The 24622-nt window shown below is 62.4% G+C and overlaps 1 protein-coding gene across 1 annotated transcript in view; it reads right to left on the reverse strand.

Annotated features, from left to right (window-relative positions):
• UNC13A (unc-13 homolog A) overlaps positions 1–24622 on the reverse strand; it is a gene marked incomplete at both ends in the record, with an annotated part of 59014 nt that overhangs the window by 30730 nt on the left and 3662 nt on the right. The window contains 18 exons of the mRNA XM_080715427.1: positions 238–353; positions 1957–2126; positions 2245–2386; positions 2973–3200; positions 4952–5171; positions 5341–5412; positions 5856–5934; positions 6885–6931; positions 8837–8945; positions 9390–9914; positions 13156–13363; positions 15433–15465; positions 16625–16679; positions 17080–17153; positions 17601–17724; positions 18799–18916; positions 19778–19877; positions 20324–20353. Of these exons, the coding sequence (XP_080571553.1) occupies positions 238–353; positions 1957–2126; positions 2245–2386; positions 2973–3200; positions 4952–5171; positions 5341–5412; positions 5856–5934; positions 6885–6931; positions 8837–8945; positions 9390–9914; positions 13156–13363; positions 15433–15465; positions 16625–16679; positions 17080–17153; positions 17601–17724; positions 18799–18916; positions 19778–19877; positions 20324–20353 (2450 nt within the window). The remainder of the gene's footprint in view (positions 1–237; positions 354–1956; positions 2127–2244; positions 2387–2972; positions 3201–4951; positions 5172–5340; positions 5413–5855; positions 5935–6884; positions 6932–8836; positions 8946–9389; positions 9915–13155; positions 13364–15432; positions 15466–16624; positions 16680–17079; positions 17154–17600; positions 17725–18798; positions 18917–19777; positions 19878–20323; positions 20354–24622) is intronic.

Genomic DNA, 24622 nt, shown 5'->3' on the forward strand with positions numbered 1-24622 from the left:
GGACGTGGAGCCGAGGGGTGAGCGCTGGCCTACAGACCCCAGGGGGCTCTGAGTCCCGGAGCTGGGTCTTGCTGAATGAGAGTTTTGCAGGCAGGGGAGCGGCATGGGGGACAGTTTCAGAGGCTCAGGAGAGTGTGGACGGATGGCTGGAGAGAGGAGGGGAGCAGGGGTGGGCAGGAGGAGCAGTGGAGGGGTCCTGGGGGTAACGGCTTGGAGGCATCCTGGCAGCGGCCTCACCTCGTGCAGGCAGGTGTACTGGACGTGGTAGGGGGCCACCTTCTCCTCGCCCTTGATCTCCACACTGATGTGCAGCCGGATGGCGCCGGACACAGCTGACTTGTCAGTTCTCTTGTCTGCAGGGAGGAAGGGGTGGGGATGGTTGTGGCAGGTCATCCAGGGACAGCCTTGGGCTTCGGGGGGCTGGAGGGGAAACCCAGGGGCATTCTGCCTCCAAGCTATACCCACAGCCCTTTTCTTTGTGGTACTGGTACCATCCCACTGGTACTGGGGATGGAAACCAGGAGCATTCTACGTCCGAACTACACCCACAGCCCTATTTTTTTTAATATATTTATTTTGAGCAGGGTCTTACTGAGTTGCAAAGGGCCTCACTAGCTGAGGCTGGTCAGGAACTGCGATCCTCCTGTCTCAGCCTCCCAAGTACTAGGATTACAAGCTTGTGTCACCACGCCCAGCTAGACCTGGGTGTTTCTAAACATTGGCTCCCAAAGATTTTGCTCCCCCAGGCCCCTTAATTCTTTTTTTTCCCCCAGTACTAGGGGTGAAACTCAGGGACATTCTACCTCTGAGCTACATCTCAAGCCCTATTTTTTTTTTTTTTGGTGGTTCTGGGGTTCCTGGAAGCCCTTCTACCTCCGGGCTACACTCCCAGACCTATTTTATATTTTTTATTTGGAAACAGGGTCTCTTAAGCCAGCGCGCCTGGCTGGCTTCGAACCTGCGCGATCCTCCTGTCTCCGCCTCCCAAGCGCGGGGATTACAAGCGTGCGCCACCACGCCCGGCTCCAGCCCTATTTTGTATTCTTTTTTTTTTTTTTTTTTTTGGCACTGGGGTTCATGGAAACTCTTCTACCTCTGGGCTACACTCTCAGACCTATTTTATACTTTTTTTTTTTTAAATATTTGGAAACAGGGTCTCTTAAGCCAGCGCGGCTGGCTTCGAACCTGCGTGATCCTCCTGTCTCTGCCTCCCAAGCGCGGGGATTACAAGTGTGCGCCACCACGCCCGGCCTATTTTTTATTCTTTATTTTGAAACAGGGTCTCACTGAATCGCAAAGGGCCTCACTAAGTAGTAGCTGAGGCTGCCTGTGAACCGTGATCCTCCCGTCTCAGCCTCCCAAATGCTGGGATTACAAGGGTGCGCCACCGCGCTCGAGTCTTCACTGAGTTTTTTTTTTTTCTTTTTCTTTTTCTTTTGGTACTAGTGATCAAACCCAGGGATATTCTACCTCAGAGCTAAATCCCCTGCCCTTTTTATTTTCTTATTTTGAAACAGAGTCTTGCTGAGTTCTTGAGGCTGGCTGTGAACCTGCGGTCCTCTTGTCCCGGCCTCCCTCCCAGTCCTGGGGTCCCAGGCTTGTGAGCCGCCGCGCCCCACCCTCACTGGGTTCTTGAGTCTCTCTCTTCTGAGACGGGCAGCTTGTGGCTCAGCGTGGCCTCTGGCTCACTCTACGCCCCCCCCCCCCATCGCTCTGGGGTATGAAGATTCCGTCCTCTCGTCCCCTCTGAACCCAGACTAAGAAGTTCTGGGCTCTGCTCCCCCCTGGCCTGGGCACTCCCAGCCCCCACCAAATTGGGTTCAAAGAGCTTTCACTAAGGTTCCTCCTCCGGAGCCCCGGGCTGCTCTGCTGAGGCTGGGCTCCGGCCGTCTGGCTTCCTGGGTCCCCATCCGTCCCCTTCGCAGGCTGCGAGCCCAGAGCCCCACTCTCACTCACCCAGATTGTACCACACATCCATCTCGCCGCTGAGCGTCCGCACCTCGATGATCGTCTGCCCCAGGAAGTCGTCGGACTCCCTCTTGAACCTCTGCTTCACGCGCGACTTGATGTCATCGTCCTCATCCCACACACGCACCTTGATGCGGTCTGAGGAGTTGTGGCACTCACTGCACGGGGGAGGAGGCGGCGAAGGCAGGTGTCAGGCAGCCGCTCTGCGCTAGGCCTCTGGGTCTCCACGCCCCACAGCGAGCTCCTGACAAGGCTAGGAGCCCCGCCAGCACTTACAAGTGGAAGTTCTCTTCCCACACAGGGTTCAGGTTCCCGTAGATGGTTTTTGTCCGCTTCTTGGTCTTCCCCACCTGGACGGTGACGTAAGGGTCGCTGGAACCAGTTTTATCCTTTGCCTGCAAGCCCTGGGCACAGACCACTGGGAGACAGACAAGGCGAACCCCACTGTGCTTTCAAGAAAAGAGACCATGTCTGCGACCCCCGGGGAGCTCACGGGGCACCTGAGCACGGCACAGTCACGGGGGTATGAAGGGCGGGAAAGTGTCCAGCCCCCTCACCCATGGGTGGGGCCACCTCCTGAGGCCCTCAGGGGGACTGAGTCCCAGCTGCTCAAGGTACTCTGCTGTGCTTCCTGGAGCCTCCGCAGAGGCCTTCCCTGAAGGCTCACTTCCCCGCCCCCCCTCACGGGGGCACAGAGGACTGAACCAAGGGGCATGCGACCTCTGAGCGACACCCCCAGTTCTGTTTTATCGTTTTATTTTGAAGCAAGGTCTTGCAAAGTTGCTAAGGCTGTCCTCAAACTTGTGATCCTCCTGTTTCAGTCTCCCGAGTCCCCAGATGAGAGGCGCCCCACCACACCCGGCCCCACCGGGGCTGTGAACCCAGTGCTCTGGACCCCTCGCCGTGGGGAGGGGTCCTCGTTCGCCGAGCGCGCTGTGCCAGGCACAGCCTCACAGGTGCAACCGAGGGGAGGCGGCGCGTGCTGCCCCGCACGCCGCACTCACCGGTGATGCTGATCTTGGCCGACCACTTGGACGTGCCGTCCAGCACGCTCTGCTTGACCGCCTTCATCTGCTGCGTGTGCGCCGTCTTGGTGACGGCGAAGATCTCCTGGATGAGCTCGAAGATCTCGGGCTTGTTGCGCTCCCGGATCTTCATGCGGTCCTTGAGCACCATGATGATGTTCTGCGTGCGGTCCTCCGCCCCGTGCTTGGAGCTCTTCTCCGCAGCCCCTGCGGACGCAGGCGCGCATGCGCACACGCGGCGGTCACCGGCCCTGCCCCGGAGCTCCCAGGGTGCGGCCGCCCCCGGGCACCGGCGAGGGACCCCAGAAACCCGCTCTCGATACGCCCTCCGAATCCCGCACCCGGGGCTCCACCCCTCAGCTCCCACCTTTCCCTGAGCGCCCCCTCTGAGCCCGCCCCTCCAGGCCGCACCCTGAGTCACCACCGATTAACCAACCATGCCCACTGAGTCCTCCCCTTCTATGAACCATGCAGCCCTCGCATCGGAGCCCCGCCCACCTAAGCCCCGCCCACCTAAGCCCCGCCCGCCGGAGCCCCGCCCACGCCAGACCAAAACCCGAGCGCTCCCCTTGGCCCCGCCCACTCATGAGGCCCCTCTCAGCCTGGGCCACGCCTCTGAGTCCCCACAATTTAACCACGCCCCTTATAGTGCCCGCCCACTTGGAGTCCCCTCCCCTTCTTTAGCTCGCTGGAGTCCCCGCCCTTCTCGGAGCCACGCCCCCGCCAAGCCACACCCACTCTGGTCCCTGCCTCCTTCCAAGCTGCCTCCCCCACGGTCCTCTCGCACTCTGAACTTCCCAGTCTGAGCACCCCTCCCTTCTGTCAGGGACCCTAACGCGAACCCTCTTTTTCTCCAGGGAAAAACGCCTCTTCTCATTAAGTCGCCCGTGCGCGATCTATCCCACCTAGCCCTCTCTCAACGTTTTTGTTGTTGTTGTTGCGGGTCTGGGGCTGGAACCCAGGGGCATTCGATCTCCAAGCTACACCCCCTGCCCATTTTGTAGCCTTTAACTTGAAACAGGGTCTCACTAAGTAGCTGAGGCTGGCCGCGAACCGCAGTCCTCTGTCTCAGCCTCCCGAATGCTGGGGTTACAAGCGTGCCCACCACGCCCGGCGCTCAACTCTTAATCCCTATCTCAACCCCTAAAATCCAAGTTCCATCAGCCCTAACCCTCCCCTCCTGGCCGGCCTTCCACAGTCCTCCAGGCTGCTCCTCCAGCCCTGCCTCAACTTTGCCCCACGAGAAGCCCCGCCCACCGCCCAACACCTCTGCGGCCCAATGGCAATCGTTCCCGCCTCACAGAGACCCCGCCCCCTGGGTCAACCCAGCTCAACGGCGTCCCTCCACAGCCCTCCCTGCTTCAACTGTCCCCAACAAAGCCCTGCCCACCGCTCCGCCCCTTTGGACAACCAGCCTAATGGCGATTCTCTTCAGCCATCTCCACCTTCACCTGCTGAGCCCCACCCTCCACCCTCTGGATCTGCCCAATCCCGCCGCCTCCCTCCTCAGCCTTGTCCACCTCACGGAGCCCCGCCCACCGCCCCGCCCCTCGGGCAGCCCAGCCCAATGATGCTCCTCCTCAGTCCCCTCACACCCACCCGTCAGGTGGAGCCCCGCCCCGCCCCGCCCCTCGGGCAGCCCAGCCCAATGGCGTCCCGCCTCAGTCCCCTCACACCCACCCGTCAGGTGGAGCCCCGCCCCGCCCCGCCCCTCGGGCAGCCCAGCCCAATGGCGTCCCATCCAGTCCCCTCACACCCACCTGGCTTGTGGAGCCCCGCCCCCGCCCCGCCCTCGGGCAGCCCAGCCCAATGGCGTCCCACCTCAGTCCCCTCACACCCACCCGGCTTGTGGAGCCCCGCCCCCGCCCCGCCCCTCGGGCAGCCCAGCCCAATGGCGTCCGGCCTCAGCTCCCTCCCTCGTGGAGCCCCGCCCACGGCGCCGCGGGGCGCGCACTCACTCTGCAGGCAGTCGGCGTTGAGCAGGTCCTGGCACTTCTCGTGGCACTTGACGCCGCACTCGGTGCAGCGCATGCCCTGCCGCGCGATGCCCCACAGCAGCCCCTCGCACTCGTAGCAGTAGGTGGGCGTGGTGGCTGTCCACACCTCGAAGTTGTGCGGCGTCGTGCACGAGATGGGGTAGATTAAGGCTTGCAGGGTCTTCTTGTAAACGTGGTTTTTCTGCAGGAAGCGGCAAGGGGCACGCGGTCCTCACCTGGGGCACTGTCCCGTCTGCGTTCAGTCCCCGGCCCTTCCTGCCCTATGGGGCCAAGCCCGCACCCTGGGGGGCCTGGGAAGCCCCCTCCCCGGCCGGTCCACCTAACTCAAGTGGGGGGTGCCCCCCACACACCAGCTCCTCGTTGTTCAACGTGCTGGAGGCCAAGGCCGAGGTGATGCCTGCTTTTCTGGACTGGACCAGAGACTGGAACAGGAAGGTCACACACGGAGTCCAAAGGTCAACCGCAGATCGGGGGCCACCAGGAAGCAGGTCGCAGCAGCAGCAGCAGGGAATTAGAAGTGACCAGAGCTCTGGGTTAGCAGGGCCCCTGCAAGGTGACCCCATGGGATGGACAGGGTCCTAGCCCAGAGCAAGACCTTCCGCCACACCGGGAACCCAGGTAGGTGGGAGGTGGTCCCCACCTGTGAGCCACGGGGCATGGCCCGGCCCCCAGAGCCCGCGGTGGGGGGGCAGTGGGAAGCCTTCCCATTGGAGTGAGGGGAGGGGGCCCAGGTCTCCGTCACTCACCATCGCCTGGAGTATCCACGAAGCACGTGGGATAGAAACCAGACTCTGTTAGTCCTGGAGCCCCCCGCCCGGCAGCCCAGCCCAGGCCGTCAGGCTGCAGGAGCGCTGGTGACGCTTACCAGGTCGCTCACGAGGGGGATAGGCTTCCTCTTGCGGATGTCAGGCATGCTGTCGATGATGATGAGGCCGCCCCCAGGGCTGTAAGACACGCGGGTGTCACCTGGGGCCGGGGCGGGGCCCTCCACCTCCCTCGGGCCGAGGGTTCAACTGTGTCCTGCAAAAGGGTCTGCTGAGGCCCCGACCCCAGTGCGGCGGCCGGGATCTACTGGATCCAGGGTGTTACAGATGTAAGGAGGTGCTGGTGGGCTAGGCGGGCCCACCCCAGGCTCCTGGGGTCCTTATGAGACACTCCACGCAGGGGGAGAGTCCAGGGGCTGGAGCGTTTACGAACCCAGCAGCCAAGGGGCAGCAGCAACACCAGAAACCAGAAGAGGCAAAAGAGGATGGTCCCCTGTGGAATTCAGACTGCAGCCTCCAGAGCCCGGGAGAATAAACGCCTACAGGTGTTTTTGTTTTGTTTTGTTTCTGTTTGTTTTTGGTTTTGGTAGTACTGGGGGTAGAACTCAGGGGCCTTCTACCTCCGGGCGACACTCCCAGACCTAGTTTTTATACTTTTATTTAAAAACAGGGTCTCTTAAGCCAGCGGAGGCTGGCTTCGAACCTGCACGATCCTCCTGTCTCAGCCTCCCAAGCGCGGGGATGACAAGCGCGCGCCACCACGCCCGGCTAAAAGCCTATAGGTTTTTTAATTTATTTTGTGTCTTTGGCACCTAGGATCGAAACCAGAGGTATTCAACTTCCAAGTCACACTCTTAGCCCTTTCGCTTTTTCTTTTCTTTTTCTTTTTGAAACAGGGTTTGCTAAGTCGCCCAGCGTCTGACTGTCGCCGAGGCTGGCCTCTTAATCTGCCATCCTCCTGTCTCAGCCTCCAGCGTCACTGGGATTGGCCACGGTATTTGCCCACGTGCTGTCTGTGTCACCTCTGAATTGAACTATTACTCCCCTGGCTAGGCCGAGCCTCAGGGACACACCGGCCTTCAGCTCTGGCTCCAGAACCTCCAACCACAGCCCGCGGAGCCATTACTCACCCGCCTTTGAACCACAGGGATTTGGACATCTCCCCTTCTCCCCGGGCCTGCAGGACAGACAGACAGACAGACATTGTCGGTGTGGCTGTCTCTCCCCTCCCCAGGGCAGGCTGCACGTACACTCCTTCCTCTCCTTTGGTCTGGGAGTCAGGAAACCCAGGTCCCGCTCCCAGGTATGAGACTTTAGAGTTCCCTGAATTTCTCTGGGCCTCAGTGTGCCCATCTGTAAAATGGGTCAGGGGGGATAGGAGCTTCTCTCTGTCACCTGCCTCAATCAGATCTCCTCCATCGAACCTGGAGGTGTGCTAGCATCCTTTCTAACAAGAGTTTGTCCTTTGTAATCCCGGGGCTCTGGGGTCTCAGAGGAGAAGGGCTCACCCGAAAAGCTGTTGGAGTATTTTGAATATCACCGATTTTTTTGTTTTTGTTCTTTTTGCCATGCTGGGGATAGAGCCAAGGGCCTCGCACATCCTAGGCAAGTGCTAACCACGGAGCGGCACCCCCAGCTGGAATATCACTCATCTTTTTGTTGCTGTTGGCACTGGGTTTGGAACCCAGGGGCGTTCTACCTCCGAGCTACACCCTAGCCCCATTTTATTCTTATTTTGAAACAGGGTCTCCCTGGGTCGACAAGGCTCACTACTTGCTGAGGCTGTCCTTGAACCTGCGATCCTCCCTCCCGTGTCAGGCCCCCAAGTACTGGATCGCAGGCGTGCGCCACCAGGCCCGGCTCCAGCTCACTAATGGCGCTGTGTGGCCTCCCCGGGGAGGCCCCCAGGTCACCTCTGGGGGGCTTCGCGGCCTCCTGTGAGCCCAGAGGCGCGCTGCGTATTTACTGGTCGCACCATCAGTTCAGTGGGCGGGGCACGAGCTGGGCGGCCTGGGTGTGGGCCTGGGGGGGGAGCCGGGGGGTGAGGCGCGGGCAGGGGGGGGCCTCATGCCAGTGTGAACGCGTGTGTGGACGTGGCAGCAGGCTTGGTGAGTTCTTGGGCAGAGCCAGGCTGGTGTGGTGCTGGGTAAGGCCGATGGCGCGGGCGGGTCCCCGGGGGTGTCCAGATGGCACGGGCGGGGGTGTAGGGAGTGGCCAAGCCTCGGGTGGGAGGTGCTGGGCGTGGCCAACTGAATGTGGGTGGGCACTGGATGTGTCTAAGTGGGTATGGGTGGGGCTTGGGGTGTGTCCAAGCTGGTGTGGGCGGGGCGTTTGGGCGTGTCCGCGCTGGTGTGGGCGGGGCGTTGGGCGTGTCTAAGCGTGGGTGGGTGGGGTTTGGGTGTGTCTAAGCTGGTGTGGGCGGGGCGTCGGGTTGTCTAAGCGCTGTGAGTGGTGCATTAGGCTAGGCGTGTCTGCTCTGCTGTGGGTGGGGCTCTGGGCGAGTCTAAGCTTGTGTGGGCGGGGCGCTGGGCGTGTCTGCGCTGGTGTGGGCGGGGCGTCGGGCGTGTCTATGCTGGTGTGGGCGGGGCGCTGGGCGTGTCTACGATGGTGTGGGCGGGGCGCTGGGCGTGTCTACACTGGTATGGGCGGGGCGCTGGGCGTGTCTATGCTGGCATGGGCGGGGCGCTGGGCGTGTCTACGATGGTGTGGGCGGGGGCGCTGGGCGTGTCTACACTGGTATGGGCGGGGCGATGGGCGTGTCTATGCTGGTGTGGGCGGGGCGCTGGGCGTGTCTACACTGGTATGGGCGGGGCGCTGGGCGTGTCTATGCTGGCATGGGCGGGGCGCTGGGCGTGTCTACGATGGTGTGGGCGGGGGCGCTGGGCGTGTCTACACTGGTATGGGCGGGGCGATGGGCGTGTCTATGCTGGTGTGGGCGGGGCGATGGGCGTGTCTACACTGGTATGGGCGGGGCGCTGGGCGTGTCTATGCTGGCGTGGGCGGGGCGCTGGGCGTGTCTACCCTGGTATGGGCGCCCCTCCTAGCCCAGCAGCTGTGGGCGGGCGGGGCCCCCCTCACTCACCTCCTGCAGCTGTATCCGCACCTTGTTGAAGGCTCGCAGCCAGTTGGCCTTGGCCCTGGACATGGAGTCCTGCCCCTCCTGGCCTTCCTCATCCTCTCCTGTCCTGAAACTGAGGCAGGGAAAGTCATGAGCCACCAGGGCCAGGGCCCCGTGACCCGCAGACTGCCCTCCAAGTGATGCCATGTCCTGGCGGCCTCGCTGGCCCTTAGAGACGCCATGGCACACAGTGCCCGCAGATCAGCCTCGGTGCCCTCGCCCCTCCCACACACCTCACTGACCTCGGGCAGCACTGGAGACCTGCCCACTGTCCCCACTTGCTGAGCCTTGGTCACCCCATTTGCCCCTTGTGTGGCCTGTCCACCCCAACAAACACTCAAGGTCCTTCATGACCCCATGACCCCCCTCCCCCGAACTCCTCAATTCCCTGTCGCCTCCAACTCCTCAATAAGCCACAGCCCCGCGACAACTCGGGTCCAGTCCCCAGTGACGCCTTAAAGCTCCCACTGACCGAGGCCCCGCGCCAGCCCCGCTGACCCTCAGCGCGCCCTGCTACCTTTCTTCAGCCTGGGGGGGCTCGGGTTCAGGCGCCCGCTCGGCTTCAGGCCCCTCCTCAGCTGCGGGCTTGGGGGCCGCCTTGGCCACGTCGGGGGCCTCGGCGGGCAGGGCCGGGGCCTTGTCCTCCTCGGGGGCGGCGGGCGGGTGGCTGATGCGCTTGAAGTCCCTGGACTCGGTCACGGCCACCTCCTCTCGCTGGGCGTAGCTGGCCAGGTCGTCCGGCACGTCCTCCTCCTCCTCCAGCTCCTCGTCCTCCTCCTCCTCGTCCTCCTCGGGCAGCTCCTCGTCCTCCAGGTCCTCCAGGTCCTCGTCCAGGTCCTCGTCCAGCTCCTCCTCGTCCTGGTCCCAGCGCGGGGAGTCTTTGTGGTAGCTCACGGAGCTGTGGCAGGAGTGGTAGGAGTCCCGGTCGCGCTCGTCCTCCAGCTCCGAGCCCCGCAGGCTCTGCTCGTCGCGGTCCAAGTCCTCGCTCAGCTGCGAGCTGCCCTGGCTCAGCTCCCCCGAAGACGCGTAGCTGCCGGTGGGGCTGCGGGGACAGAGGGGCCGGCTGGAGCGGCAGGGCCATGGCCGCTGGACCCAGCCGGTCACGCGGGAGCATCGCCCCGGCCCTTCTCAGCGTGGACTGAGCCCTGACTGTGCGGACACAGGGAACCCAGCAGGCAGGGAGAGGGCGTGGCAGGTCGATGTGGGCGGGGCTAAAGAGTTGCGGGCGGGGCGTTGGGCGTGGCCAGGTTGATGCGGGCAGAGCCTTGGGCAGGGCTCAGCAGCTATGGGGGTTCGTTGGGCGTGGCCAAGTGTCTGGGGCGGGGCGTTGGGAGTAGCCAAGCCGACGTGGGCGGGGCACGGGCGGGGCCAGGTCTTGTGAGCTGTGTTGGGCGTGGCCACGCTAGAGTGGGAAGGGTCAAACCAGAGTGGGTGGGACGTTGAGCACGACCGAGCTGGTGTGGATGGAGCGTCGGGTGTGGCCAAGCCGGGTATGGTGGGCGTGGGCATGGTGGGCTGGGCGTGGTGGGCGTGGCCAAACCAGTGAGGGCAAGACGCTGCGTAGGAACAAGCAGGTGTAGGTAGGGGGTTGGGCGTGGCCAAGAGGGCTGAGGGGTGGGCATGCCCGAGCTGGTGTGGGTTGGGGGTCGGTCAAGAGGGTGTGGGCAGCCGGGCGTGGTGGCGCACGCTCGCAGTCCCAGCATTTGGGAGGCTGAGACAGGAGGGTCGCAGTTTACTGACGCCTCAGCAACTTAGTGAGACCCTGTTTCAAAATAAAGAATAGGGCTGGGGGTGCAGCTCGGAGGGAGAATGCTCTTGTATTCAATTCCCTGTTCCTTAAGAGAAAGGAAGGAAGGAAGAAAGAGAAATAAAAATGACGGTGTGGGCAGTGGGCGGGGCCACGCTGGTGTGGGCGGGGCCACGCGGGCCGCTTCCGTGCGGGTGTGGTATTGAACTTGACTAAGACCCACCTTACTGCTCTTATGGTCGGGGCAGAGGGGCAGACGATACGTTAAAGCGATAGCACCGTTACATTCGGAGAGAGGGGCACTGGGGATGGAACCCGGGTCTCGCACGCACTAGGCAAGCGCTAACCACTGCACCTTCAGCCTCTGATGATAGTGACCTCCCTCCTCCCCTCCCTCCTCCCCCCTCCCTCCTCTTCCTCCCCCCTCCCTCCTCCTCCTCCCCCTCCCTCCTCCCTCCTCCCTTTCTTGGGATTGAACCTAGAGGCATTTGTGTCCCTGAGCTACAGCCCATCCGCGCGCGCGCGCGCGCGTGTGTGTGTGTGTGTGTGTGTGTGTGTGTGTGTGCGCGTGCGCGGCACTGGGGATTGAACCCGGGGCATTCTACCTTTGAGCTAATTCCCCAGCCCAGTTTTATTATTTGGAAACAGGGTCTCACTAACTTTCGGACGGTGCTTCCCTAAGTTGCCCAGGCTAGCTTCAAACCAGCAATCCTCCTGTCTCAGCCCCCCACCCCTATCCCTATTTTCTTGTTTATTTTGAAACAGGGTCTTGCTGAGTTGCTGAGGACCTCTCTAAATTGCGGAGGCTGGCCTCAAACCTGTGATCCTCCTGTCTCGGGCTCCCAAGGACGACAGGCGCGCACCTCCACGCCTGGCTAGTTACTTTTCCGGGCGGGTGGGAGAAGCGCTCCGAGGATTAGCCCAAGGTGAAGGGCGAGGGCGCCCTCTGCCGGTGGACACTCCAAAGTCCACCCCAGCACATTCTGTGGTTCCGCAGAGGCGGACAGCCCAGGGTTTGGAGTCCAGCACGAACTGATTTTTACAGGCGTGGCTTCCTCTTTGCACACGGAGGGTGCGACCCGGTGGTGGCCATGACTTCCCCGTCCCAGGCTCTGACACTGGGGGCAGATGTCCCGCAGACATCTCCTCCCACTGCCCTTAACCCGCCACGCACAGGCCTTTTTGCACACGCACAGCGGCCGTCAGCCACGCTGCTTGCCGGGTCCCTTTCCTCCAGAAAGCCCCCGGCGCCATAAGGCACAGCCCAGCTCTGAGCCCCGGCTGGGGGGGAGGCCCGCAGGCCGCCCCACCCCAGCTCGGCCTGAGCAACTCACTCCTGCCCCAGCCTCAGTCTCCCCACCCGTAGGATGGGGACCATCTGCCCTGCGCCTCCCAGTCTCACCCCTTGGGGGGGGGGGGGTTAGGCACAGAGGATCCGTTTTCTCTCTAAGAAAACTATTTCCAGGCAAAGACTTCTGGGCCCTCTGCCGGGAAAATGAGAAGATCACCCGGCACTATCTGGCTGTTTCCTCTAAGACAAGGCTCCTTCTTCCCTGAACTCTTATTAATGTTTAACGTCTCACTTTCCCTCTGGCTGCTTCTGAGGCACCAAAACTTTATTCAAATAATTGCATAAGTCTAGGCAGTGTTAGTGCACAATGAACGAAACTTCAAAGATCTTACCAGAGCCGGGCCTGGCGGCGCAGCTCCTCATCCCAGCACTGGGGAGGCTGAGACGGGAGGATCGCGGTTCGCGGACAGCCTCGGCTACCTAGTGAGGCCCTCCGCAACTCAGTGAGACCCTGTTTCAAAATAAAGGATAAAAAATAGGGCTGGGGATGTAGCTTGGAGGTAGAGTGCCCCTGGGTTCCATCCTCAGACCCACAAAAATAAATAAATTAATTAACTAATTAAAAGATACCAGAGCCGGGCATGGTGGCCACGCCTGTGATTCCGGCAGTTCGGAGGCTGAGACAGGAAGGTTACAGGATTTTGGGGGGGCTTTTTTTTTTCGGTACTGGGGATGGAACCCAGGGGCATTCTACCTCCGAGCTACACCCCCAGCCCTATTATTTTTTATTCTTTATTTTGTTTTGGTGGTACTGGGGTTCCTGGAAGCCCTTCTAACTCCAGGCTACACTCCCAGACCTATTTTATATTTTTATTTGGAAACAGGGTCTCTTAAGCCAGCGGGGCTGGCTTTGAACCTGCGTGATCCTCCTGTCTCCGCCTCCCAAGCGCGGGGATGACAAGCGTGCGCCACCACGCCCGGCTTCTGCTTCTAAGTTGCTGAGGACGACTGTGACCCTGCGATCCTCCGTCTCACCTCCCTAGTACTGCAATTACAGGCGTGCACCACCACGCCCGGCTGTTCATGGGATTCTCTGACAGACACTCTTTGGGGTAAATGGAGGGCTTGGCTGCCCACCAGTGTCTGCTCTGCTCTGCAGACCTGTTCGGCTGCACCCTGGCTCCCTCCAGCCCTGCCCCTCTCTCTCCACACCCAAGGCCGGAGCAGGACGCCCTCGCAAGCTACCTGATCACCCGGGTCTCCGAGAATTCCTCGTAACTGTGCATGGAGTCGCTGTAGGACTCCCGGGAGCCCAGAGGCGGCGGGCGGACGGAGTACTGGTGCACGGAGGCGTTGGGCTGCGACGTGGTGTAGTAGGGCGGCGGGATGCTGTTACTGGTCTCACTGCGGTAGTCACTGTCCCGGTCGTCCACGGCGCTGTCCGGGTCGTCATCTGAAGGGGGAGGGGGAGGAGAGAAGGCACACAGAAAGGTCAGTGCCCCTTCCCACAATCAGGGGAACGTGTGTGTGTGTGTGTGTGTGTGTGTGTGTGTGTGTGTGTGTGTCACTAGAGATGGAACCCAGGGGCATTCTGTCTCCGAGCTACACCACAAGCCCTATTTTTTAGTCTTTATTTTGAAACGGGGTCTCACTAAATTGCAAAGGGCCTCAATAAATAGCTGAGGCTGTCCTCTAACCGTGATCCTCCTGTCTCAGCCTCCCAAATGCTGGGATTACAAGTGTGCACTGCCACGCCCGGCTTTCAGGGAGTCTTCATTGGCTGCTAACCCAAGAGTGCGTGCATGCGTGTGCATGTGCGTGTGTGTGTGTGTGTGGTGCTGGGAATTGAACCCAGGGACATTCTACCTCTGAGCGACACCCCCAGCCCTATTTTTTTTATTCTTTATTTTATTTTATTTTTATTTTGGTGGTACTGGGGATCCTGGAAACCCTTCTACCTCTGGGCTACACTCCCAGACCTATTTTATACTTTTTATGGAAATAGGGTCTCTTAGGCCAGCGCGGCTGGCTTTGAACTCCGCCTCCCAAGCACAGGGATTACAAGCATGCGAAATCACACCCGGTTTATTCTTTTTTTTTTTTTTTTTTTTTTTTTTGATGGTACTGGGGTTCCTGGAAGCCCTTCTGGGCTACACTCCCAGACCTATTCTTTTTTATATTTTTATTTGGAAACAGGGTCTCTTAGGCCAGAACGGCTGGCTTCGAAACTATGCAACCCTCCTGTCTCCGCCTCCCAAGCACGGGAATTACAAGCGTGCGCCACCACGCCCGGCTTATTCTTTATTTTGGAACAGCGGCTCACTGAGTTGCAGAGGGCCTCACTAAGTAACTGAGGCTGTCTGCAAATCACGATCCTCCTGTCTAAGCCTCCGGAATGCTGAGATTATAAACGTGCGCCACCACGCCTGGCTTGATTTATATTTTTGTTTATAACTAAGTATTTTTGCTTATTTGACATTTATTCATTGATTGGTTGCTTAATTGACTGCATTGGGGATTGAACCCAGGGGCATTCTCCCTCCGAGATATACCCCCAGCCCTGTTTTTTTATTCTTTATTTTGAAACAGGGTCTCACTGAGTTGCAGAGGGCCTCGCTAAGTAGCTGAGGCTGGCTCCAAACCTGCGATCCTTCTATCTCAGCCTCCCAGGTACTGGACTTACAAGCGTGCAGTATCATGACTGGCTTTTACTTTTTATTTTGAAACAAGGTCTCACTGAGCCCTTGAACCTGGGATCCTCCTGTCTCAGCCTCCCAGGTACTAGGATCACGGGTGGACCCTCCACACTTGGTCCAGACAGCTTTGTTTGTTTTTTGTGGTACTGGAGAATGGCCTCAGGGGCATTCTGTCTCCAAGCTCCCCAGTTTTCGCCAAGGTCTTGGTAGTTGGCTGAGTCTCACGACTTCTCAGGCTGTCCTGAGCGCCCCCCGGGGCCAGGGTGGGGTCTCACCGAGGGGCTCATGAGAAAGTGCCCTAGATCTAAGTGTTGGCAAGTGTGCACTAGTCCCCAGGAGCGGGGCAGGGTGGGGAGACCTTTGTGCAGACCAGAGGGTCTGAGGTCTCTAGGGAGGTTGGCAGGGAGAAGGTGGCTTCGTAGGAGAGGTGGGTGTCCAATGTGGGGTTGGCAGGTGGTCACCTCCTTCCTTGGGGGGCCGTGGGAGAAAGTGGGGGCCACTTTGGAACTGAAATCCCTGGAGAGATGTGCCCCAGGGTTCCAGGAGGAGGAAGAAGACGAGGGGATAGAGGAGGAAGGGAGACAGGAAATTACACACAGGAAGCAGGAATAGGGTCCGCTAAGGGTCTGGCCTCCTGCCCAAGGCCCCCCAACAGCTCGCGGGCTCCCCGCCAGGCAGAGCGGGACCCAAGGCGGCCGCTGATGGAGGGCCCCCAAGAGGGTCTGTCTGCTCCTCTGCTCCCAACGTGCCAGCTGCGGCTCCTGGGTGGTGGTGGGGGGCTTGGGGTCACCTGGGGGTCTTCCAGGAGGTCAAGAGGGTTACTTACGCTGTTCACCCCAGCCAAAATAATTCCAGTTGCCTACAAAGAGAAGGGGCAGAGATGACCGAGGAAGCAGACAGAGGGCGGGCACGGACAGGGGACCCCGGCCTCCTGAACGCCCTCGCCTGCCCCCGCCCTGGGCCTGGGACCCCTTCAGGCGCCGGGGACCGTGCTTCTGACTCACCACCCTGGCTTAGAAAAGAAGGGACATTCGGGGATCAGGGCTTTCAGACTCTGAAGTCTGGGGCCACGGTCCCCCTCTCCTCCCCTTCCCCCAGCGCATAGATAAGGAGATGGCAACCCCGGGTCCGGGGCTTTGAAGAGGCCCTGTCGAGGGGCTTCCATCATTTTGCTTGTTTTTATTAAGAAGTGAAACAAAGAAGAAGCGGCCTCAGAGAGGGTGAGTGAGCAACCCAGGGCCTCACAGCCTCCGTCCGAGCGGCAGCGCCAGGGGAGGGCTGCCTTCGCCCTCTCGCTGGCACTCGGCATCCCGGACAAACCCCTGGCCTGGGCCCTCGCTCCTCTGCCCCACGCTGCTGATGAAACTGTCCTGCCAACCTCGCCCTCCAGGCGCGTCCCCTCTGTCCTGCGCACACGGGGGGCTGGGGAGACGAGGTTATGGGGGCGACTGGAAGGGGGTAAGAGGGGGTGGGGAGCCGGGGGAGGAGCAGAGGGTTGAGGAGTGCAGGGGGCGCGTGTGACCCGCCCGAGGTCCCTGCAGGGAGAGGCCCATGGGGACCCGGTTGGGGCACATCTGAGCATCGGAGACCAGGGAGGCCAGCTGGAGTAGAGATGCCCACCGCGCCATCTGGCCCCGGGCTGCCGGGCAGCGTGGCCCCCGCAGAGTCTGCTGAGCGCATCGGAGGTCCTGGTCCAGGGACAGTGGGTTCGTTTTGTCTGTTTGTTGGGCTTGGGGTTGGTTTTGTATGGATCCTCCCCAGAGCCTGAGAGTGGGAGGCCTCAGATGCCCCGCCGCAGAGAGGGGCGCTGAAGAGCTACAGAGACTGAAACCCCGGCCCTGGAGACGCGCGGCCACGGGGCGAGGCAGGACTCGGGCCTTGGTCCTGTCGCTGGCCACCCTGTGGGGACTCGGCTCTGTTAGGACTTGCTGCTCTGAGGGGCTGGGGGTCCCAGGCCGGGGGTCTGGGCGGCCGGGGTGGGATCGAGGCTGAGGCCAGGAGAAAGGCGGGTCACTTACAGCACTGGCTGCTGGGCACGGGCAGCGGCTTGTCCTGCTCCTCGTGGAATGAATACTGAGGGGGAGGAGACGGCGTGTTGGGGGCCGGACGACCCTCGGTCCTGGGCCCCGAGCCCCCTGCCTCCTGCCCTCTCCCCCAGAAAGACAGGACGCAACAATCCCCCGCAGACAGATCAGAGGGAGGAAGGGAGGCCGAGGGAGGAGGCCGAAGAGGAGGCGGGGAGCCTCCGCAGAGGGCTGAGATGGGTGCTGGTGGGGAGGGGGTTCGAGCCGCCAGGGCCAGGGCCGCTGGGGTCCCCGAGGTGACCCTGTCCTTGCCCTGCTGTGTCCTGGACCCTGAGGCTGCTTCCAGCTGACCCCCAGGGCCCCCGGGAGTGGCAGGTTACACAGTAGGACGAACCCGCTGGGGGGACAGAGCCTGCGGGGGGGGGGGGCGCGGAGGCCGCGGGGGCTACCTCGTCCTGGTCCCGCATGGCGTTCAGCTGCTCCAGCTTCTTGGCCCAGTAGCGTGCCTCTTCCTCAGGAATGTCTGCAAGCAGAGACCCGGCTGTGGCCCCGGAGCCCCTGGGGCCCCTCGGCCTCCCCTGGGGTCTGCTGAGCCCCGGGCTGGCCCTGGATTCTGGGGGTCTTTGGAAAGGTCTGGAGCGGCCTGAGGCTGGGGACCCTGGAAGCGCCCCGGGGAGCCTCCAGGAAGCTCGGCCGGCTCCATCAGGTCTCCCCGTCTCCGCCCATCTCCTGGCAGCCTCAGCTCTGCCCCACAGCCTGAACCCACACCCAGAGAGCGCTGTGACCCCGGGCCTGAGCTGGGGCTGACCGCAGGGATGGAGTCGCGCTGGGTGTGCAGAAGGGGTGCACCTCAGCGAACCCTGTCCCGCCTCCAGAGAAGGGACCCCAGCCGCGGCACCAAGGGCAAAGGCCGCTGGCCCCGGCCATTCTCCGGTTGCCGTGGTCAGTCCAGGGGCGGCCGGCCACTCACCCAGGGGCAGCTCAAAGCGCGTGTCCAGCAGGATGCGGTGGAAGGTGGGGTCCTTGGTGCCGCAGATCTCACTGTCCGCCAGGATCACCTGGGAGTCCAGCGTCAGCCACTCCCCGGGGCCCTCCTGGGGTTGAGGCAGGAGGCTCGGCTTAGCGGGTGCCCTGTGCCTGCCCCGCGCTGGCCAGCGGGACCCTCTGCAGGCCTGGAGAGGCCCCCTGGCCCCATGTGACCCTGACCTGGGGAGCGAGAGCCATGTCCCCGCTCCACAGGGGGAAGCTGAGGCTCAGAAACGGCCACACCGTGGGTCACGAGGCGGAGGCCGGGGCAAAAGGCCCAGAGAGAAGGGCCTGGGGGCCTGGGCTCAGGCCTGTGTTCCTCCCACCCACGAGGCGCCTGGGGGCTTTGACATCAGACAGAAGCCCGGATCCTTCGCCAGGCAAGGGGGAAGTGTCCCCAGGGCTGCGCCTGCACCCCACTGGGGGGTGAGCCCGCATAGGTGTGGTCCACTCTGAACCCCAGTGCCTCCCTCTCCCTGTCTGCTGCCCCGGGGAGCCGTCTCCTCACACTCAGGAGGTACCAAGGAAGGTTTTGGACTATTTTTATTTTTTGCAATACTGGGGATGGAACCCAGGGGCGTTCTACCTCTGAGCTATACCCCAGCCCTATTTTTTATTCTTTATTTGCAAACAGGATCTCACTAAGTTGCAGAGGGCCTCACTAAGTAGCTGAGGCTGGCCGCGAACCTGCGATCCTTCTGTCTCAGCCTCTCAGTGGGAATACAAGCGTGTGCCACCGCTCCCAGCTCCTAGCAATCTATTTTTTTAGCTGGTCTCAGGGTGCCTAGCTTTAAGACTACACTTCCCAGAGCCCCTTGCAGCAAGGCGGAGCCACCTGGCTTAGTTTTGGCCAACGGGATGTGAGTAAGGTATTAGGACAACTTCCAGGTTAGGCCCTCTCCTTTACTGCCTCCCCCCTGGCTGGAGTGCAGATGCAATGGTGAGCCTCAAGCTGCCATGCTGGGCCGTGAGGTGAACCCCACATGGGGAGAAAGGCAGAGCAGCAAGGTGAAAGGAGCTTAGGCCCCGGGGGCTTTGAGACTGTCAGAGAGCGCAGATGTCCATGTCGGCACAGGGATGGAGAGTCAACCTGGGCTCCCCAGGCAGGCCTCCGGCCCCACCTCAGCCCGCCCGACACTCACCTCATTGCATTGCCGGATGGTCCGCAGCGGGATCCACACGGTACCCACCATCGTGTCCCAGATGAGGCCCTTGTTCCACACCTCCACGGTCAGCCCCAAGTCCAGGCGGTTAATCTCACTGTGGAAGAGGAGATGGGGCGTCGAGGGGGCAGAAGGGGCGGACTCGGGGCTCAGAGAGGTCAGCTCACTGTCCTGAGGACGCACAGCGTACTGTGACCCACAGCCAGGCTGGGCAGCTCCTAGCTGCGGCGGCAACACAGTGGTTCTCATTTACAGAGGGGAAACTGAGGCCCAAGGTGGAGGAAGAGCGGAGACCGACCTGCATACTGGAGTTCGCAGGCTCCGCCTCCCTCCCCGCCCCACCTCGGCTCCGGAGCCTCTGCTCCTCTGAGGTCCCACCGGCTCTGCCCGGGCTCCGCCTGGGGCCAGCACCCAGCTGGGACGCCACGACCTTCCCTCTGGGGGCTCCATCCCATCATCCGTAAAGTAGGGGTTACAATAGCGCCCCCTCCCGGGGCGGGGGCACGGCCGACTTCAGGAAAGCAGGTGCTGAGTCCTCATGGGTTCAGCTGTGCCCAGAGGTGTGCACAATCATAGCAATGGCTAAAATATCCATTGTTGGGGAGGCCCGGGACAGAGGCGCAAGGCCCCGAAGATTGCAGCCAGGGGCCAGAGCTTAGGAACAGCCTCCCGGGGAAGTGACAGGAACTGAGATGGAAAGACAGGCCGCTGCTTGGGAGAGAGAAGAGCGTGTGCAAGGGTCCTGGGGCGGGCGGGGGAGGGGAGGGCAGAGGGAGGGGCTGCCCAGGGACCCTGGCGGGGAGCGTGGCCTTTATTCCCAGTTCACCACGCTGTAGACTAGTTTGGGACCTGTGGGTGACACTATGTGATAGGCAGTTTTAAAATACCCGCCTGGCTGGCTGGTGAACAGATCTTAGGAGGTGGGGCCGCCACGGCGGGGGCTGGCGAGGGGACTCACAACATGAAGTCTTGCTCCCAGCTCGGCTGGTTGCCCCGCACGGCCACCGTGGTGCTCTTCACATTCTGAACCTTCAGCGTCACGTACGTGTTGAATTTCTCTGTGGCAGCGACGGCAGGGTCAGGGCTGGGCTCCAGGGCTGTCCCCTTGCCCAGCTCCACGTGGCCAGTCCACCCTGCTGCCTGGCCCCAGGACCCCGGCGTGCAAGGGAGGTGACCGGGAGGGAGGCTGGGGCAGTAGGCGTGGACGCTGGGATGCCCCACCTCCTGCTGCTGCCCCCAGCAAAGCAGAGAAGCCAAAACAGGGAAGGCCCAGACGCCCAGAAAGGGGGCCAGAGGGGCTGCGAGGAGCTCGCTCCGCTCCCTGCACCTCAGTTTCCCCTCCGCAGCTGAGCCCCGTCTGCCCGCGGGGTCCTGGGAGCACGGTCGGGGCCAGGTCAGCGATGGCGGGGGGCGAGGGGAGTCCGTCCCCAGCGCCCGTGTGGGCCTCGGTTTCCCCCAAGGGACAGGGAGGACACAGGACAGGACAGGAAGAGAGGGCACTTACCCTGCGCACCGTCAAACTGGGCTTTTTTGACTGCGGAGAGAGACGGATAGGAAGGGGAGACAGGGAGAGACGAGGAGAGGAGAGACAGGTCAAGAGGAGCCCAAGACAGAGAGAGAGGAGAGAGAGAAGGAGAGAGAGAGAGAGAGAGAGAGAGAGAGAGAGAGAGAGAGAGAGAGGTGTCACCAGGCGGCTGAGCGCAGGCCGACCCAGGGCGGGAGGAAGCGTGGCCCCAGGAGCCCTCAGTCCCATCCATCTCTCCATCCCCACAAACTGTACTTTTTGCAGTGATAGAATGTAAAGGAAGGTAGCGGCAGCGCCTCCCGCAGGAAGCCCTCCAGGATCGCCCAGAGGGAGGCTGGGGAGACCTCCAGGGAGCCCACCGTCCTCTCGGGCCAGCCAGACCTCTCCCCAGATGCCCCGCTCCGTCTGTCCTACTCAACGATTCTAGGGTTTGGGGTCCAAGACTCAAGGCGGGGTGCTGGGTGACGGAACAGAACAGGCCAGACGGCAGCTGGGCCCCCGGATGCGTCTCATTCTGGTGACACAGACAGGCCCGACCAACTGGCTGGTGCGCGGCACCGCCCCGCCACAGGCCAGGGCCCACCAGCGTCGGGCGCCGGACCCACAGCGCCGGCCTCGGCCCAGCCTGGACCAGCTGCAGGCGACCCACACCCTCCTCCCTGCTTCTCCACTACGGCTTCTCTTCTCTCCTCAAACCATTTCTAGACGCAGGAAACTCCCTCACCCTAGACAGAAACCAAAGCCACCAAGAAGCAGTGTGTGCAGTCGGCCTCCCCCGCCCCGGCCTCCAGCGTGGCCCTGGCGATGGCCGCACAGTCTCAGCGCGGTGCTGCACAGCTCCCCGTGCAGACCGCAGCCCGGCCGCCCTCCTGGACCCTCGGGTCGCAGCATCCGGGAAGGGCGGCCACAGCCAGAGCAGGGCGAATCCCCCGCCGCAGAACTGCGTCTAGCCGAGGCTGCAGCCTGTGGCTCGCCCGGGTCCGAATCTTTGTTCCCATCCAGGATTTCTGTACCCCAAACACCTGAACGAAGCATGCAGTGTACGTGGCCGGCTCTACCGGGTCCGCAGACACCGTGCGCCCTCGGCACACAGGAGCACGTGGGCGCCTTTCCCCCTCGACGCCAACTTCCTGCCCCAGGAACCCGACTTCAAAGGCAAAGTCCTGGGCACCGGGCACCGTGCCCCTCCGCTGGGCTCCGGCTCCGGCCCAGCCGGGCAGAGCGGGGCTCACAGTTGGGCGCTGTGACTCTGGACTAGAGACATCCCCACCCCATCTTTCTCTTCCTCTGTTTTCCTAGCTCTGGCCCTGGGTCGGTCTGTCTGTCTGTCTGTCTGTCTCGTTCCTTCTCCCCTCCCCTCCTCTCCATCTTCCTCACCTCTTTTATTTTTATTTTTATTTTATTTTATTTTATTTTATTTTTTGCGGGTCTGGGATGGAACCCAGAGGCATTTTACCTCCGATCTACACCCCCTGCACAATTTTTTATTCCTTCTTTTGAAACCGGGTCTCACTGAGTTGCGGAGGGGCTCACTAAGGAGCTGAGGCTGTCCGCGAACCGCGATCCCGGCCTCAGCCTCCCCAGTGCTGGGGTTACAAGCCTGCGCCACGGCGCCCTCTCTCGCCCCTCTTTTAGGCTGCCTCTGCGTCCTGCTCCCCAGGCCCCAGCCCCTGGCGCAGCTGCCTCCTGCACTGGAGGGCCAGGGTCGGGGGGCTCGGGCGGGTCCTGGGGGGCCCAACCTTCGGCCGCTGCAGTGTCCCTACCCGGACGCCGATGTCTGTTCACCATCGGGGGTTCAGGGAGAAAAGGGGAGACTCGGGTGGGAGGCGGTCTGAGGGAAAAGGAGAGGGGAAGGGCCCAGGGCGAGGCGTGTCCCGAGCGCCCCTTAGCAGAGATTGGGGAGGGGGCAGGGCCTAGAGGGGAGGGTCGTCGAGGGGGGGCTCTGAGGGGTGGTGTGTGGGCGGGTCTCTGAGGGGTGTGGGCGGGGCTTTGAGGGGTGGGGCGGGGTGGGGCTTTGACGATTGGTGTGGGGCGGGGCTCTGAGGGGTGGTGTGTGGGCGGGGCTCTGAGGGGTGGGGCTTTGAGGATTGGTGTGGGCGTGGCTCTGGGTGTGGGCGGGGCTTTGAGGGGTGGGGCGAGATGGGACTCTGAGGGGTGGTGTGGGGGCGGGGCTCTGAGGGGTGGGGGGGCGGGTCTCGAAGGGAAAAGTGGTCGGGGGTCCGGGCTCTGAGAGGTGGTCAGGGTGGGAGCTCCGAGGGTGGTGGTCGGGGCGGGGCTCTCCGGGGTGGTGGTCAGGATGGGGCTCTAAAGGTGCTGGTGGGGCCAGGGGTGGTCGGGGGCGGGGCCTGAGGGGTAGTGGTCGAGGTGGGAGCTCCGAGGGTGGTGGTCGGGGCGGGACTCGGGGGTGGGGGCGGGGCTCTGATGGGTGGTGGGGTGGGAGCTCCGAGGGTGGTGGTCGGGGCGGGGCTTGGAGGAAGGAAGGCGCGGTGTCTCGCAGGCGGGGAGGGGGGGGCTCAGACAGTCCCTCGGGGCTCCTCGGGGCCCCGCCCGCGTCGTGGCGCCCCGCACCTGCCCGCGCCCGCCCGGCAGCGGAGGGTCAGCGGGCGGAGCGCAGCCTCCCGCGGCCGAGTCACCGCCGCGCTATTTATAACGCGGGCGCCGGGCGGGGGGGCGGGAGCGGCGCCGCGGGCCGTGGGGACGGCGAGTCGCGGCCAGGGGCTGCTCGGCCTCGGGGGCTCTGAGCCCCACCCGCGGGGACTGACGGATACGGATGCTGAGGTCCGTCCCGGTGGGGGCCCAGACCTGGGGAGGCCGGAGTGGGGTCCATCCGCGGACCCCCACCGGCGCTGCCCCGGGAAAATGGGGAGGGCAGGGCGGCTAGTTCTGCTTGTCTTCGGCTCTGCCCGCCCCCCGCTCCGTCCCCTGCCCCCCTCACCTGTCTGCGCTCTCTATCAGGTACCAGGAACACGATTATCGTTACTAGCACCATGACTATTTTTATTCCTTGGCTGGGTTCCGGGACTGCCCCAGCTCAGGTGCAGGGCTCTGAGACGCTGAGTCCTAATGCAGGGGAAGGTCGGAGCTGGGCCCAGGACCCGCGGGGGCAAGGGCCGAGGTCTGCGAGGACCAAGGACGGGGAGAGGCCGCGCATCGGCCGAGTCCGAAGCCCCACCCCGCGTGCTCACTGGGTGTCCGAACACAGACCGCAGGGCCACAGTCAAACCCCGCCGCCTGGCGGGGGGAGGGGAAGCTCGGGAAGCCAAAAATAGACCTAGGATATCTGAGAGTTTCATGTGTGATGCTGCTGGCAGACGTTCCAGCGGGAGACGGATGAGCTTTATGGAAAAGGACGTTGACCCCGCCGCTTTTACACTCGGGAGAAAATGGGCCAGGACTCTTTCTTTCTCTTTTGGAGGAAATAAGATTGTGTAAGAAACAAACACTCCAAGAACAAGGATCAAGGGTTCCTGTTTGTGTCCTTCGCCAAGGACCACTTAGGATTAGGCCCGGTGCACACAGCAGTAGCTGCTCATTAAACCGTGGCTCTGTGGCCGGCATTTTCTCCAGAGGACAAGGGCTGGGGCGCTGTCCGTGGTGCTGAACCACGGACCCCGTCCACGGACTTGGACTTGCGCCCTCCCTCCCGCTCCTGGCCCCAAAGACCCCCCCCCCAGGCAGCCCCCCTCGGGCCTGAGCAAGCAGCGAGCTCTTGGGAAACCTCCCACACTCCCAGGCCTCCTCCCGGAAAGCGTTTAGTCTCCATTAATAAAAACACCATCATTGATTTGTTCATCTCTGGCTCATACTTTGAGCCATCCCGCGGGCCAGGCCTCACACCAAAGAGCAACGCGTGCCTCCTCTCACTGGGCTTTGACACACCCGGGCGGTGCTGGAGCCGTGAGCACGCCCATTTTACAGATGTGCAGGCCACGGAGTGGAGGGGGTGTGGAACTATCAGGTGGCGGTGGACTCAGGGATCGAGTGCTGGGCTCGGCATGACCTCGACGGGCTCGGCTGGCGGGAGAGAGATGTGCGAAGGCTTCCCGGGAAAGGAGGTGGGGAGCAGCCAGGGTGAGTACCAAGAGGGGGCCAAGCAGCCTTGCTGTGGGGCTGCGGTAGGAAGAAAGTGGCAGCGCTTGGGAGGCTGAGACAGGAGGATCCGGGTTCGCGTCAGGCCTCGGCTACTTAGTGAGGCCCTCCGCAACTTAGTGAGACCCTGTTTCCAAATAAAGAATAAAAAAATCGGCCCAGGGGTGTAGCCCTGGGTTCCATCCCCAG

Source organism: Muscardinus avellanarius (genome assembly GCF_963383645.1).
Source record: "Muscardinus avellanarius genome assembly, chromosome: 18".
In the NCBI taxonomy this organism is placed as follows: Eukaryota; Metazoa; Chordata; class Mammalia; order Rodentia; family Gliridae; genus Muscardinus; species Muscardinus avellanarius.